Genomic DNA, 16,674 nt, shown 5'->3' with positions numbered 1-16,674 from the left:
TTAGAAGAAGACTACATGACCTTATTGATGAAGAATGAAGAATGAAGAATCAAATCATTCACAAACATGTTTCTTACTATAACCAATCAAGATTCATTAAGATAGTTTTTTCAATACAACACAAAACATGAAACATCAGGTAAAATATTGAGATGTGAGCTATTATGTACTCTTTGGCGAGTCTTTTTCGAATGACAACATACGTTAGCATGTTGAGTTAACTTGTAGTGATTAGTAGTAGTAGTAGTAGGTACAAAAAAAAAAAAAATGGATACAATTGTTTTACATAACCAAATAAGCTTATTGTGAGTCAGTGATTGTAAAATGTTCAGTGTGACTCCACTAAGCATGGACTTGACTCTTTGTTGTAATGTTTTAATTTTAGTCTAACCTCCTGTTTTTTTTTTTTTTTTTTTTTTTTTTTTTTGGTACATCTAACTAATAGAATAAATACCTACTTCTAATGGGTAAATTGAAAATAAAAGATAAATATTAAATATTTCAATATTTATCCATATCTGCATTCTATGATTAATATCAATTATTCTTAAATTACCTTTACATTAGATTTAAACAAAAATTTCAAATAAAATCTACTAAAATGCATAGAAAAATGATGAAGAATACATGATGATACTTATAATGACAAATTATTTTATTTCATTGTTGTTTTGGATGAATAAAATTTGATCTATAATGTATATAATACATTTTCTCTAATTAGAATGTGTATTTTATACATTCTACATCTTATTATATGAAGTTGGGTTTTCAAAGTTAGTCATTAATAAGATCGTGACTCGTATTAATTGAATTGATAAAATGTTGACACATGTCAGATAATTAGTGGTAAGAAATTATATAAATTAGTTTTAAAAAAAAAATAATAGAAAGAAGAAAATAAAAATTCAGAAATTTAACAGTTACTTAGTAGTAATCCTAAACCAAAAAGGATAGTAATTATAAATAATATTATTATCTAAAATTATAAAATTAGGTCTAAGAAATAAAAAAAATAACAAATAACGAAAAAATACAATAAGTTAGTCAACTATAAGTTAACCTTAAAAATATTTGCATTATAGGAAATATTATGTAAATATTTTTAATCTAAATACTTAAATATTTTTATTTAATATGTTAATCTAAATAAGTTTGTTATTAATGTGACATGGGTAAATTGTATCGATAAGATATCAATATGTGTAAATTTAAAATATATTATAAACCTATCATAAAAAATATCTACATAAGTAATACATATAAATGTACAGCTAATTATAATGGATTTTCTTATGTTAATTCAAAAATTCTTATTATGTAAAACATGGTTTTCAAAGTTACTAACTCACATGATTGTGATATATGTCAAGTAAAACATTAGATGCCGTAATGTGACTGAAAAGACCCGACCCGTTTTTTTTTTTAATTCATTAATTAATAGTCTCATACCTACTAATTAACCCAACAATAAATCATCATGCACAGCGGAAACATATTAAACCAACATCAATTAATCATAATATTAATTAATCAATCATTCAATAACCACAATTTACACCAGCAACCTAGCATGCCTCTAAACCAGGTTCCAACAACAATTAACATATTCATAAACATAACAACCGAGGCCCTAGATCATCCTCCTCTCCTAGCCATTATTCCACGGATCACACTCTACCTGCACCACAAACACAATGAGATGCGTGAGTATTATCACAAATACTCAGTGAGAGCGATCCTCCCATCTACGAGCTATACACACAAGCTATGAGATAACACCCACATATATAACATAAACAAACCATTCAGCAAGCTAAACATCCAATAACACTTCCAATTCACCTACAAATCATCACAATCAAGTCACTCAATCCCAAATCGCTTAGATAAGTTCATGGTCACGCACTCACCTTAACAAGGTGATTTGAATAACAAAAACAACCAGGAAAGACTCTCCTCGCGACTGCAACAGCCAAACAACGCCCGTTAACTTCTTAATCCCTACGGTGAAAAGCAAGATCCAGACGTCACAAAGCTGCCCACAAAATTTGGTGCCGATCAGAGAAGCGATGAAACCACGATCGCACTTACAAACTCCGCTGTTTCCAGTTCGCAACAGAGAAAACGCGTCTCACCAAACTTTCGATAAGATTTGATACGTCGTAACTCTATTCTACCAGGACGTGACGAATCTGCTTCTCTTGCTTTAAACACCAAAGCAAAGCTAACACTCTCCTTCTCACAAGTGAACTTCTCCTTCTCCTTTTCTCAACTCAACTCTCAGAAACAACAGCGACAAAACAAAAGAGAGAAGAAGCGTTCTTATAAAAGTTAGGGTTTTTGGTTTAATCTGATTAAACCATGATTTACCTAAACCGACATTAATTAAACCTCCTTTGATTCAATTGACAAATCGACCAGTTTAGGAAATCCACCGGAAATAAACCGACTCCACCCTAATTCTTATACACAATCTAGTCTCCTATTATTTTCCAGAACACATGCGTTACAGTGACACATTTAATTATGTAAAAAATTAGATAAAATAGAAAACTAAAATATTCAGGATTTTTTTACTTATAATTAAATTATTAACATAATTTTTAGTTATGTCGATTTGGATTTATCAAAGAAATTAGGCTTTAATATTTACAATGAAACGAGATTATATGTCGGTTTTAGTTTTTAAAGAAGGATTAATGTTTAGTTTTTACAACTAAATATGTTTTATGGTTGTCGTGATTTATAAAAGAGGATTATAGTTTAGATTTTACAATTAAAAAAGGATTTATGTCGATTTAGGTTTATAAATAAGGAGTAGAGTTTAGATTACACAATTTATACAAGGTTATTTATCTGTTTTAATTTATAAAAGAGAATTAAAATTTAGATGGTACAGTTAAACGAGTTTATGGGTTTAACAAAATAAATGTGTTTATCAAATGTTTTTACTAATTTATATTTAAATGTAATATATAATAATGCAATCTCATTGGCTAAAACAAGAGATGTGAATTAAAGGGAACTAAAAAGAGACATTATTAACTTAAAATAAGGATTAAAAATCAATATAATTCTTAGTATAATGATTTCTAAAATATTTTTTTTTTCAAATATGTAATTTTGTATACTTTCATATTTCAATAAAAATTTTGAATGCTTATCTCAGCGACATTATAACTCATTTTGTTTTGGATTTATGTTAATTTGTACAAAATTTACCATCAAATTTTGTAATAATTAATTAATGTTAAGAAATACAATAAATTGCAAAGTAAAAAAAATATGCCGGAATAGTTTTTTTTTTAAACTGGAAGTTAGGAAATAATATTTTTTTAGGATAATGGTATAATCATGTTTAAGGTATAATATCTAAATTAATTTTTTTGATAAATTTGGTAATAGTAATATTATGAAAAATGGTGAATAGCCCACAATTTTTTGGTGATCGATAATTTAACATTACTAGATTTTTATCCTGAATATTTAATAAAAAATTTTAAATATGTATGATACATAAATAATTTTGTTCAACAAAAAAAACATTTACCAACTTAAACAATTATGGGGAATTCTCTTAAATACCACTAAAATGGGTATTTTTTTCCAAAAATACCATTATGAAGTTTATTTTCCAAAACTACCACTAAAATACAATTTTTTCCAAAAATACCACAAAACTAAAACTTAAACTTTTAGTATTCAAAACTAATTTGTAAATCCTAAACACTAAACCCTACCCCTAAAAACTATACCCTAAATGTAAATAGTCAACCCAAACATAAAAAAAAATCTACATCTTCAAAATTCAAATTTTTATGTTTATGGTATTTTTGGAAAAATAAAACTTTTGTGGTATTTTTGAGGGAAAAACAAATAGTGGTATTTTTGGAAGAAAAAATTAAATCATGCTATCTTAGGGAATTTTTCAAAAATTATGTGTATTTTTTTTGAATACTTTGGATATAACATTCTTATAATAAAATTTTAATTTTAGTTTTATTTTGAAAATAAATAACCCTAGGCGGGACCTAATCTATATTAGAAAATATATATCCAATTAATATTGATTAATTTGTTTTGTTAATGCTATAATTTTCCAAATTTTAACACATGCAATATTTTAGTTCATACGTGAAAACATAAATTTTAACCCGCGTTTTTACGTGGGCCCTTATCTAGAAATCTATAAAAATTAGATTATGTATTCTACACAGTCTTCATGTTATACAAAATATAAAAAAAAACACTTTTGTTCTACATGATTTAGAATTATAATTTCTACTAAATTTTAGAATACATATTCTATACTTTCCTCTTTATTCTACGAAAAATAGAATACATATTCTAACGTTTACTCATGTTCTAAAAATGTTAGAATACATAATCTATGATAATATAATGTACCTATTCATGTATAATTATTTTAAAAAAAACAAATCAAAAACGTAAAAAAACTTGATATTAATCCTATATTTTCAATTTTCTCTAATATTTTTTTTACTATATTTTTATTATTCCTAAAGATGTATTCTCTCAAAGAAAAAAAAATATAAATTTTGTCATTATGAGGGAAGTGCCGGCCCAAAAGTTTTAAAATAAATTATGTAAATGTTAATCTTTTATAAATTTTAGTAATTTAGAAACTTATTAATCATTAATTGTTTTTCCAAGGTTTTTAAAATTTGAAAACACCCAAATTCGATGAGTGTTTACCCGAATCCCATCCAAAATCTAAATATACTTGCACGTATCCTATTTCTTTACATCCCAAACAAGAAAATCCGATCCGAACACGAATGTGTACCCGAACTCCCACCTCTAGACCTATTTACTTATTTATGAAAAATCCTTTTAAAATATTTTACCACTCTTTTTAACCATTTTTGAGCGAAATTTGATTATCTACATAGTATGTATAAAATATAAAGTAAATAGTTTTGATTCGATAATAAATATATTACCACTGTAAATGTTAGACTTGGATCCCCACTGCTAGACTGATTTAGTGGTTACTAGAGAGTAGGGACACAAAAGTCAAAAATATCTTATCTATAAATAAATACATACACTGACACACACAACACAATAGTCATGAGCACTCAACTCAAACTCTCATCCAGAAGGACCAGAACAATGGCTTGTTCTTCTTCTTCTTCTTCTTCAACCAAGCTTGTGTTCTTTGCTTGTCTCATCTTGTTCACATTCTCGGACAAACTCGTGGCTGGAGAATCCGACAAAGTTAAGCTCAATCTTTACTACGAATCACTTTGTCCTTCTTGTCAGAACTTCATTGTCCATTATTTAGGCAAAGTCTTTAGTACTGATCTCCACACAATCACCGACCTCAAGCTTGTTCCATTTGGTAACGCCCATGTCTCGGACGATCTTACCGTTACTTGTCAGGTTCCACTAGTCAATTTCTCTTGACTTCTTGATTAGTCTTATTTATATAATTATCTCTTAATCATATTGTAAAATGCTTATGTTTGGTATAATTTATAAAGCATGGTGAAGAAGAATGTAAACTAAACGCCCTTGAAGCTTGTGCCATTAGAACTTGGCCTAATCAGGTATTTAACTAATTAAAATGATTAGTCTATTTTGATGACAAAAATGATCAATATGAAATATTAATGTGATTGGTTTTGGAAACTCAGAGATTGCATTATAGGTTCATACTATGCGTTGAAACTAACACAAATGCTTGGGAATCATGTGTTAAGAAGTATGGAGGTGAAAAAGCCATCAATGATTGTTACAATGGTGATCTCTCTAAAGAGGTAAGTCATGTAGACATCATAATATATACATTTTACTCTATGATTTCTAATTTTTGATTTGGTTGGTCTATATGCAAAGTTGATACTTGGGTATGCAAACCAAACCATGCGTTTGAAACCAGAGCATAAATACGTACCATGGATGACACTCAACGGCGAACCACTCTACGAGGTATACATACATAACATCTTTACAACTTTGGCTGATTAGTGTATTTGTTGAAAAGATGAAGACTTAGTGATTGTGTTTTTGGGCAGAGTATTGTTGATTTTGTGGACTTAGTCTGTAAAGCTTACAAGGGGAAGACTGCTCTACCAAAACTCTGTAGTTCCTCTGCCTTTTCTAAGATGAAAGTGCCAAAGCTTCAATTCTCCTATGCCAATGAAGCAATACTAAACTAAGGTGGATTTAAGCTTATGTTAGTGGAATAACTTAAGAAATATCTTTTCCTAAGCTGTTATGTTTACGCGTTGCCTTATGTTATTCCCATTGAATTGAACTATATAAAGATCTAAGACTGACAAATTTTTTCCCATTGGAATGTCTAGAATGAAGAATCAAACCAGTTTTAGTGGTTTTAGTGGCAATGGACCACAAATGCATTATGATGAAGAAATTGTTAAACTGTCTTTTTATATGAGTTGTCTACTTGTCTTTATTCCTGCCACTGAAGAGCAGCTTTTTAAGACATGGAAACAATCTTGATAATACAACAGATTCATTTTTGATAAGATTGAACACTTGCAAATTAATGAAGTTATTAAATCCTGGCTCAAGCTAGTAAGTAAACTATACATGAAGTTTATTTATAAATAATGAGCTTAAGAACATATCTGTTTTTATTCAAATCAGTGAAGATACAATATGATCACTTTTAAATACAACACAACATGAAACTCATAAACACAGATCTCTTAATTAAATCTTGCTTCCTGCGAGAAACCGGCTGTAGAAGTTTAAAGCCTCGCGCGGTTTGTACTCTGGAACGGTATGTCCTGCGCCCTGCAATCACCATAAGGATAGGAATTAAGAGTATACCAAACAGTTTTGCAAATGAGATGCATATTTAGAGTTGAGAATTCAATGCTTGCCTTGATGGTTAAAAATGTGAGATTGTTTGCATATCCTTGAGTAAACCTGCAAAAGAATATGAATACATTATTGTAAAGAAACATTACGATAATGTTTTCGACTAGGCGAAGAACGATTACCCCGCGACTTGGTCGTTTGACATCCATGGTCTCCATTCATCAGTCACCTTGTACCCAAGAGATTCTGTCCAAGCTTGAGAGCCAGTAAATGGAACACACATATCGTGATCCCCGCTTCGAAAAATAAACTTATTTCATCAGTCTCTAAACTAAAGGCTTAAACTTATGGCTTCAGATTCATTTTATATGTTTTTGTTTAAGTACCTGTAAATAAGAGCTCTATATCCACTTAAAGTGAGGTTTCTATGGAATGGGATCATGCTTCCTGCATCATGTGAAAATGCGAGTTTATCAGTGCAGAGTTCCCATTTTCCGATCTCGCTCTCCTGTAAAATGTTCTCAACACATCAATCATTTGGTCTCATTATATTTAGTAATAGTAATCAAACAGAGTTTAAGACCTCTTTAGCATGAATAGCTTTCCTAATCGCTGGATCGTTCAACCAAGCTGTTGCAACTCTATCATCCTGCACATAAACGTTTTGTTTCTTTCAGCTTATAATCTCAACTCTCAAGTCAAGTAGTGAAACAGAGAGGTACATGCTTACAGTTTACTTACAATGCAAGGAACACGAAGGTTCGCAAGAAGTTGAGACCAGCTAGGGACAATGCCTGGACGAACAGGTGCACGAATTGGCCACGCTCGACCGAACATTCTTTTTCTTATAGCTAACCGTTTTTCGGTTTTGCCTAGCTGAAGTAGACTTGAAGGAAGCGATCTAATGTCGAAAGCGGATAGCGATGTTCCATGGTAACAAGGCTCAAGAATGTTGTATATGTTTAACTGGTCAACGTCCTAGACATATAAAAACAAGATTTTTAAAGAAACCATCAAATTACAACATCTTACAAAACATTATCTGGTATTGTACATACCTCATTAACTTTTATCAATTTTGCCTCGCACTCAGGTCCATTGATTTCATAGAAACTTCCATTGCAAGCTTTTGTCGCGCTCTGCGGTTTTTGTTTTGGATATGTTGTTAGATATATAGGAAGAAAGAAAGTGGAAGAGTAAGCTTATATCCACTAAGTGACTAAAACAAACCTCAAAGAGTTCATTAGAGATTAGTCCCATCCCATGTGCAAATGGGACAAGAGCATTCCCATCAAATATTGCATCCGCAACTCCATTTCCAACCAAATAACCCTGTCCAAAACCAGAGCAGATCATCAAATCACTGTCTGAATTCAAAACAAGAACTCAATAAACTGAGATATAGAGTCGTTAATCTCGTTACCTTGAGGTTAAGAGCTGGCTTTACCCCATTTTTGTTCCCTGCAACATCAACCCAAACCAAAAAAATGTATAAAAAAAACTTGTCAAGATTCATCATAGATTATGAAAGGAGAAGATATATTTACCTTTGACAACTTCTGAAGCAAGAGTAGGAACATAGACTCCGGCGTAAGATTCCCCGGAGATGTAAAACGGATTAGATTGAAACTCAGGAAACAGTTCAAACCACTGGTGAAGACACATTCAAAAGAAAGAAGCATTTAGTGACTCTGAAACACACACAAAGATACTAAAACATTTTTAAAGATGTATACTCACTTTGAGGAGGAACGCGTGAGAGTCAACCGCGGTTTTCGTGTCACCAGTTTCATAATCTGATTCGTTGTTTGAGTAAGAGAACCCCACACCAACAGGAGAATCAAGGTATATGATGTTAGATACCTGAACAGCAAACCAATCATACATCAAAAACAAAACATTACAATAAGTACAAAACCAAGATTTGTTATTTTTGTTACTTTTATTAAATCACCTTAGACCAACTATAAGGATTAAGATGCACGAGAGGGAGACTAGTGTTTTTTTTCTTCGGTAGTTCGAAGTTAAAAGGACCATGTTCATACACAAATCCATCCATGCTTGAACAACCTGGACCACCATTGAGCCATAACACAACCGGATCTTTCGAAGGATTCTTCTCTGATTCAACAAAGTAATACCATAGATTCTTCCCATGTTTCTCATCTATTGTCACATACCTTTATATAAATCCAAAAAAAAAAATGATTATACATATATACACAAAAACAAGAATCTTGAAAAACAAGAATCTTGAAAAACAAGAATCTTGAAAAAATTCAAGAACAGAGAGTTTTTAATACCCGGAGTAGTGTTTTGAAGGGAAAGAACCATCGAAGCCAGGGAGTTTTGTAATAAGAGCAGACTCAGGAGCTGATTCAATTGTTGAAGAGACAAGTAATGTAATAAAGACAAGAAACTTCACAAACCAAACCATTTTCTTGATATCCAATGAATGAAGAACACAAACAATTCGATATCTCTATGTATGTATAAGTTTATATAGAACTAATAATATCTTTTGTTAGCTGTCTTGTTCCATATAAGAACAAAGAAATGAATGTTGGGAAAATGATTTAGCATGAATCAAGGAAGAAATTCTGGTAAAAGAAAAGGACAAAAAGAAGAACAAATAAGGAAACATAGGATTGGTGTAGTGTTGTGTAATAGAGATCTTTATTGAGCTAAGAGATGTGATGATTCTGATAAAGCAACAGTTGCCTTAAAAGGCACGATATTGAGCATTTCTATAAAAACAAATACAAAGAGAGAGAGATAAGAGGTTAAAGCTTAGGTTAGGTTGTTGCGTCTGTGATTCATATATGAGTTTTTGCATAAGCAAAGAATGATATGAGTGGCGCGAGTTGACTTGGGACCGGTTGTTAAAGTAAACTGGCGGTTACTTAAAAGGTGACGACTGGCTTACGGATGAGTGACACGTGGTAGGTGTCTTAAGGAGTTTTGTTTGAAAAAGATTCCAAACAAAATAATTGAGTTTCTTTTTGTGTTGATGATTACAAAGTTAGCTTATTACTAATTAAGGAGGAAAAGGAAAGAGATAGAACGAAGAAGGAAGCTCATTTTCTGATTAGATAAAAATGTTTTCATATTTTTTTTTTGGTAAAAGGTTGAATTTTATACCAAATTTTCAAATTTGTGACAGAAGTTACAGAGGAAAACGAGAAACAGATAAAAACACCTACAGAAAAATTCAAAAACAACATTGCAACTCAAAATGCTACTGATAGCAATGAGTGCACAAGGTCAAGCTGCATGAAGAAACACCGATTCCGAGCTCGCGAAACTCGGAAATTTGCGTGGTTGCCACAGAACCGAAGAACTGGAGTTCTCATCCTTGTTGCCACGAGCCGATCTAATTGAGTAATATGAAGTAGTGATGGTAAATTAGTGTTGCATGTATATAAAAAATCAAACATATGAAGCTGCATTGACTTGATGATTTGAAGTCTTTTTGCTGAAAAATCCTGCCTACCAAAAATTTTATGAGTCTTTCCAAATCCAATAGACTTGACTTGAAAAAGCATATAAACTCGTTCTTGGCCCTATAAAATCATGTTGTAAGAATTAAAAACGAAGATCAAAAATCATTCTCAATGGGAGTAAAATTGGAGTTTAGTGAGGGCAAGTTGAAAAATCAAAGTGCCCCTTAAGCTTGTCCTTCGACTTCATATGGGACTATTCCCCTGTGGCATTATCCTATAAAATGCTTATTAATTAAGTCGTCATCTATCCAGTTCCAACATACGTCAATAGTAACTTTTCAAAAGTTTGAACATTAGATTCTTTATATGAGCCAAGCTAGATTAAAACAAAACTTAGCTTGGCCAAGTTGAAGAGTTTCGGTCTCAAAACTCTCCTTTATGCTTTTCATAATATCACAAAACCCATACGTTACGTTTTATCTATCAACGAATTCTCCGATAACGATTATGAACAAGAAAAATACTAAACTATTTTCTTACACGTTTTAGTACATAAAGTCTAAACCGTATATTCAGTTTACAACATATATGAAACGTACGATTAATCGAATTTGAAATCTTTATATTGAACCAAAGATTGATTATAAGTTTGGGTTGCCGCATTATTCCATCCTCTACTTATCGCTTTCTCAGCATTCCACCCGAACTTTTCGACTCTTAAAGCAGCATCACAAAAAAGTTTCTTCTACATAATCTTCTCATTCATCTTCTTAACCATCTCTAACTCCATCTTCATAAATATTTTTTTTTGGAACTCCAAGTTATTCACCACTAGCTTCCTCAAAGCGCTCACATCCTCAGCAACTCTATTGAGCTTGCCATCGACCATCCTTATTTCCTCCAACATAGCTTCGTCGACCCATTTGAACAAGTGCTCTTCGTTCTCCCTCTGACACATCACAAATTTTGATAAAAACAGTAAATTAAAACAATTCCATGAACCGATTCGCATAGCCATAGCCATTAACAAATCAAACCCACAATTCAACTAAAAATTACTATTGTACTTGCAAAGCAATTGAGCAACGATAGAATCTCCGTTATGGATTCTTTTTCGTCTTCGACGTGAATATAGTTACATCTTCGCCACACCAGCAATTCACTGGAACACCAGGAGGAGAAGCTTGTCGATGATAACAGTTTGAACCAGAAGAGCTCATATCGTTTTCTGGAATTTTGACAATTTTGTTGAAGAACAAATCTAGATGATAACGATTTAGTCGATGTTAAAAAAGAAAAAGAAAAAAAAACACAAACGGCGTCGTTTAGAGTTGGGTACTGATTAGTAATCGGGTAAGCCTAAACGTGATGTTTAAAACGCGATTTTATTGGTTTGATCGGTTTAAGATCGTGATTATCTGATTTAATTGGAGGCGTAGGAAATTGTATAAAAACTAAAGTTTAGGATGTTATATGTAGAATAAACTTTTTTGTGATGCTGCTTTAAGAGTCGAAAAGTTCGGGTGGAATGCTGAGAAAGCGATAAGTAGAGGATGGAATAATGCGGCAACCCTATAAGTTTTGGTTATGTTCTCAAAAAAGTTAGATTCTTTATATGAGCCAAGCTAGATTGAAACAAAACTTAATTAGCTTGGCCAAGTTGAAGAGTTTTGTTCTCAAAACTGTACGTTTATACTCTTGTCTATATTAACAACGGATATCACTAACTCTCGTTGATGCTCTCTTGTTCTCATAATATCACAAAACCCATAGGTTACATTTTATCTCTCAACGAATGTTCTGAGAATGATTAAAATAATAGTATTATATATTCAAAAAGATATGAATTGAACATATAATAATATTACTCATAATATTTTATTTTAGTTGGTACAAAATAATAATTTTACTCATAATAATAACATTAAATATAATATTAAATTCATAATATTTTTATTTTAGTTGACACATAATTATGATTATTTGAAAATAATATTGATATAAATTTTCAAAATAATGGTTAAAACAAAATAAAAATGAAAAGAAATTAATGGTTTGAAAGACACATGTCACAAATATAGGACGCCAAGTGTCGCATTGTGAGGTAATGTTCAAAAAAACCTTGAGTTATTATATAAGACTTTTATTTTAGTTGGTACATAATAATTATTTTACTCACAATATTTTACTCATAACAATAATTTACTCATAATAATTTATTCAAATAATAATTTTACTCATAATATTTTTATTTAAGTTCGTACATAATTATGATTATTTGAAACTAATGTTGATATAAAATTTAAAATTTAATGGTTTAAAATAAACATAAAATAAAATAATGGTTGGAATTACACGTGTCCAAAGATGGACGCCAAGTATCGCATTGTAAGGCAATGTTAGAAAAAACCTTGAGTTATTATTTAAGATTCTGTTCATAATAATAATTTTACTCATACAAATAATTTACTCATAATATTTTATTCAAATAATAATTTTACTATAATATTTTTTCATAATATTTTTATTTTAGTTGGTTCATAATTATATTAACATTTGAAACTAATGTTGATAAATCTTTTTAAAATTAATGGTTTAAAATAAAAATGAAAAGAAATTAATTCTTAGTATGACACGTGTCACAAATATAGGACGCCAAGAGTCGCATTGTAAGAAAATGTTAGAAAAAACCTTGTCATATATTATAGAGAATTTTTGAGAAATACCCCTTTTGGTGTACCCCTTTTTAAAAATACCCCCTTTATCTATCCATTTTCAAAAATACCCCTTTTTAAATATAAAAAATTATAAAGTTGTATATAGTTTATAAGGTACTTCTATATAATAACTACTACTGGGAGATTCGATACAAATATTTTAAATAGTTTTAAATCGTTTTATAAGGTTTTTAAAAGATTTTTAAAAGGGTTTATACGGTTTTTATAAGGTTTTTATAATTTATTTTTACGCTATTTATGAAAGGTATATAAAATTTTATACACATATAAAGGTAATTTGTGTATATATTTATAAGTTTACACACATATTTGGATAAATTTCAACATTTTTAGTGGGTTTTTTTATAAAGTTTGAAAATGGTGTATTTTTAAAAAGAGGTAAATGAAAAGGGGTATTTTTGAAATTCTCCATATATTATATATATATATATATAAAGATTATGTCAAAGTTTAATTAGTATTTTAATGATAACATAAATATCAAAGCTTTAGAACTATTTATGGGATAGTGGGAAGCTAATTTAATAAAAGAATAGAGATGTCTAAGTCTTTTGTTATAGTTTTTTTTGTGTTTTCTTTTAGTATGCTATCTTTAGTCATATTATGCTATAGTATGCATTGAAAATAAGAGTGAAAAAATTATAGACCAAACTTTGAGCAGTGAAGAATTATAAAAGAAAGTAAGATAGTTTTTTTGTAATATATACTTTTTGAACTGAAGATTTTATCGATTACAAACCAATGGACTTGTATACATGATCAGTCCTTAAAAATATAGGAGATTCAAGTAAAAATTAATAAATGTCAGGCTTTATAAATTATAGTTTCAGTTTTAGAAAATTACGAACATATAGTCGTGAAAAGAGTAAATTTGGAACATACCATATTTTCTTTTGACACTTTTAAAATTAATTTTTTTTCTTTTACTTTTCTTTTCTAAAAAACTAGTTACAAATATGTATAATTATTCGCAAGTTTCATTTCTAAACTCTTTTACACCTCCTTAGATTACCAATCAACGAATTTTATTATATAAACCTTGGTTTTCAAAGTTATCCATTAACAGGATCTTGATACGTGTTATGTCTAAAACACGTATTATTATTATTTTATATAATAACATATGTTTTAATTGCATTTTTTTTTAAAACTAAAGGAGTAAATATAGATATAAGTGTTGCACATATATCTAGATATGGACCTATCTATATTTATTACCATGGCTTCATCGACGAACTAGGTGGACCCCTTATTTGCCCTTAACCATTGACCCTCGTGTTGCTTCCTCCCATTTATATGGCAGCGTTTTCGCATGTCTTCACCAATACTCCTAAATCGTCTAAAGCGAAAACATCTTTTTGTTTTAAACTATATACTTATTCAGATAGCTAGGTGAACGTACAATAAAAATTTATTTTCTTCTTTCTATATGAACTTCTAGCTTGAAGCTTTTTTTTTTCAACAGTTATAAAGTTTGACTTTTGGATAATCTTGTGAATCATGAGGGTCATTTGGGATTATGATTATTACGAGTACGAGTTCTATTTCTTAATCATTTTGTATAAGTAGATATGAATAATAAAGAAAATATACTTTACTATAATAATAAACTGAAAATAGAATTTCCCAAAATACTTTGTACCAAGAAAATCCTAATTTTCTATGTAAGATTCTGAAAATCTATAACAAAATATCATTAGGTTTGGCTATAATTTTTAATTAACTAACATTAGTTGAATGCACATTTAGAACATTTAAAAAACTTTCTTTCACTCAAAAAATCTTATATATTTGTGATATGTTTTCGTTGCTTATCTCAAATGGACCGAGAAATAGAAATATTGGTTGATTGATTGATTGATAATTAACATAAGATAAGTACAAATTGGGCCATAATTATTCAAGATAGCAAATATAATATATGAAACTCAAATATGAGCCGACAAGTAACCACAATTACAAACATGTATATATGCATGTGTATGTGTAATGTTGGTGAATGGTGATGATGCGTGACTATAATCATGAAATCACACAATACACATCAAAAGATAACTAAAATTGTTAAATCTAATTTCTCTCTCTTATATAGAGAAAGAGTTCAAAACAGAGAATTTGCAAGATTTTGGAAATTTTGAGAAGATTGACGAAAAAACAAAAGATAAGGAAGAGATTTAAATGCATGGAGAGATGAGTCTCAAGGTTAAAGTTATTAACTTCAAACATTTACAGACACCAACTTGGTGGTTGGTTCTTGTATATAATAAAAATTTGGTTGAAAAGAAATATTTATTATTATTAAACTTGTCTTACTTAGACTTGATAATTAACAAAAAGCTAATTTTAAATATCAAATCAATTTTTTTAATAAAATAAATATTTAATTTCGAAAAAGTTCTTATATATAAACTAACAGTTCCAAATATTTATTACTCAAACTTATTAAAGGCAATAATAAATAACCGCATTCTTTCTATGTTTAAGTCATACTCATGTTTTCTCTTCATTGTACAGATTTTGATGATTCACTATTGTTGGAACACATAAAATCATTTAATTTGCGATAATTTAGTTTAATTATTTTCTCTGTTTATTTACGAAAATATCTTTAAATTTAAATATGGAAAAATTTATCATTTTTATATAAAAGAATGTAAATTTGTAACCTTGATTAAATTATAGTTGATGCGTTGTAAATTTGTTATAATAATAGACTACACAATATTTTTAGAAATATCTTTTAAAAGTTGTACATTAAACTGATGAATAATTTTTTTGTCAAGAAATATATAACTAGGATTAATATATTCCCAAAATTATTTTCTTATAATTTATCTAAATTTTGAACTGAGTTTTAATTTATCATTAGTATATCTTTATACATCTGGACAAAATATTCATCTTCTATATTAAAAAATTTAGTTTTCATTAAAAATAAAAATGTTTTTTTTAAGTATAACTCAAAAATAGAATAGTTTTTAAAATGGCCCTTAAAGAAAAGGAATTTTATTTATATATTATATTCTGTTGATTATCTTCCAATTAATCTGAATCTTAAAGTTTTATTTGCTTACTCTATATCCTGTTATGCTTATATATTAAGGTACGGAGATGTAAAATTTTCAATATTTTCTGCTTTAATGATAAGTTAATAACATAACTTCTAAACTTATAAATTAAGATATACTAGGAATCTAATTTCATAGAAGAATAGATCCAGATCTGTTTAATTTTTTCTTAGAAGTTTTTTTTTTTGTGTGTGTGCGTGTATTACTTTTTTTTTTTTTTGTTATCTGTGAGTGTGTATTAACTTATAATATGATTTTTGTAGTCATTATCTTAAAACATAAAAACTCGTTTTCAAGTTAAGTCAGAAATAAATTTAGACATGACTAGTTGAAAAACTTTGATATTATCTTATTGCACATGTATAATATATACAATAAATTTATATATATATATTTTTTTTGAATAATCAAAGAGGTTCTGGGCCAAAGCCCATACATCCTCTCAGGCCCGAAACCAAAGCATGTTATATGGTTTCGTCCCAAGCGCTACTCGAACCGGCGACCTCTAAGCTTCTGCCAGAGATCTTTACCAATTGAGCTATTAGCACTTAGTATTAAATAAATTTATATATTAATAAACAAAAATCTACTATTGAATTTTGTAGTTCA

The 16,674-nt window shown here is 29.3% G+C and overlaps 2 protein-coding genes across 2 annotated transcripts; one reads left to right on the top strand and one right to left on the bottom strand.

The window, feature by feature from the left end:
* The first annotated feature begins 5,104 nt into the window (after positions 1–5,104).
* Positions 5,105–6,518, top strand: LOC17879872 (gamma-interferon-inducible lysosomal thiol reductase). The gene is made up of 5 exons (XM_023779059.1): positions 5,105–5,409; positions 5,511–5,576; positions 5,664–5,786; positions 5,866–5,958; positions 6,045–6,518. Exons 1-5 carry the CDS (start codon positions 5,140–5,142, stop codon positions 6,186–6,188), a joined length of 696 nt encoding a protein of 231 aa, XP_023634827.1. The 5' UTR covers positions 5,105–5,139; the 3' UTR covers positions 6,189–6,518.
* An 85-nt stretch (positions 6,519–6,603) lies between these two features.
* On the bottom strand, positions 6,604–9,589 carry LOC17877603 (serine carboxypeptidase-like 20). Its single transcript, XM_006283554.2, has 13 exons — positions 9,120–9,589; positions 8,771–8,996; positions 8,557–8,679; positions 8,364–8,466; positions 8,240–8,277; positions 8,047–8,148; positions 7,875–7,955; positions 7,558–7,794; positions 7,400–7,465; positions 7,203–7,324; positions 6,999–7,112; positions 6,879–6,924; positions 6,604–6,789 (listed from the first exon to the last, which is right to left on the bottom strand). Exons 1-13 carry the CDS (start codon positions 9,251–9,253, stop codon positions 6,706–6,708), a joined length of 1,476 nt encoding a protein of 491 aa, XP_006283616.1. The 5' UTR covers positions 9,254–9,589; the 3' UTR covers positions 6,604–6,705.
* Positions 9,590–16,674: the final 7,085 nt, after the last annotated feature.

This window comes from Capsella rubella, unplaced genomic scaffold, assembly GCF_000375325.1.
Source record: "Capsella rubella cultivar Monte Gargano unplaced genomic scaffold, Caprub1_0 scaffold_7, whole genome shotgun sequence".
In the NCBI taxonomy this organism is placed as follows: Eukaryota; Viridiplantae; Streptophyta; class Magnoliopsida; order Brassicales; family Brassicaceae; genus Capsella; species Capsella rubella.
Note: the sequence above shows the minus strand (reverse complement) of the source record. Positions and strands in the feature narration are given on the sequence as shown.

Coding starts and splice junctions, on each gene's coding strand:
- LOC17877603 (XM_006283554.2), bottom strand. CDS start 9,253: ATGGTTTGGTTTGTGAAGTTTCTTGTCTTTATTACATTACTTGTCTCT. Junction 8,467..8,556: donor CTCACGCGTTCCTCCTCAAA/GTGAGTATACAT, acceptor TGTCTTCACCAG/TGGTTTGAACTGTTTCCTGA. Junction 7,466..7,557: donor ACCTTCGTGTTCCTTGCATT/GTAAGTAAACTG, acceptor GTTTATGTGCAG/GATGATAGAGTTGCAACAGC.
- LOC17879872 (XM_023779059.1), top strand. CDS start 5,140: ATGGCTTGTTCTTCTTCTTCTTCTTCTTCAACCAAGCTTGTGTTCTTT. Junction 5,577..5,663: donor TTAGAACTTGGCCTAATCAG/GTATTTAACTAA, acceptor TTGGAAACTCAG/AGATTGCATTATAGGTTCAT. Junction 5,959..6,044: donor ACGGCGAACCACTCTACGAG/GTATACATACAT, acceptor GTTTTTGGGCAG/AGTATTGTTGATTTTGTGGA.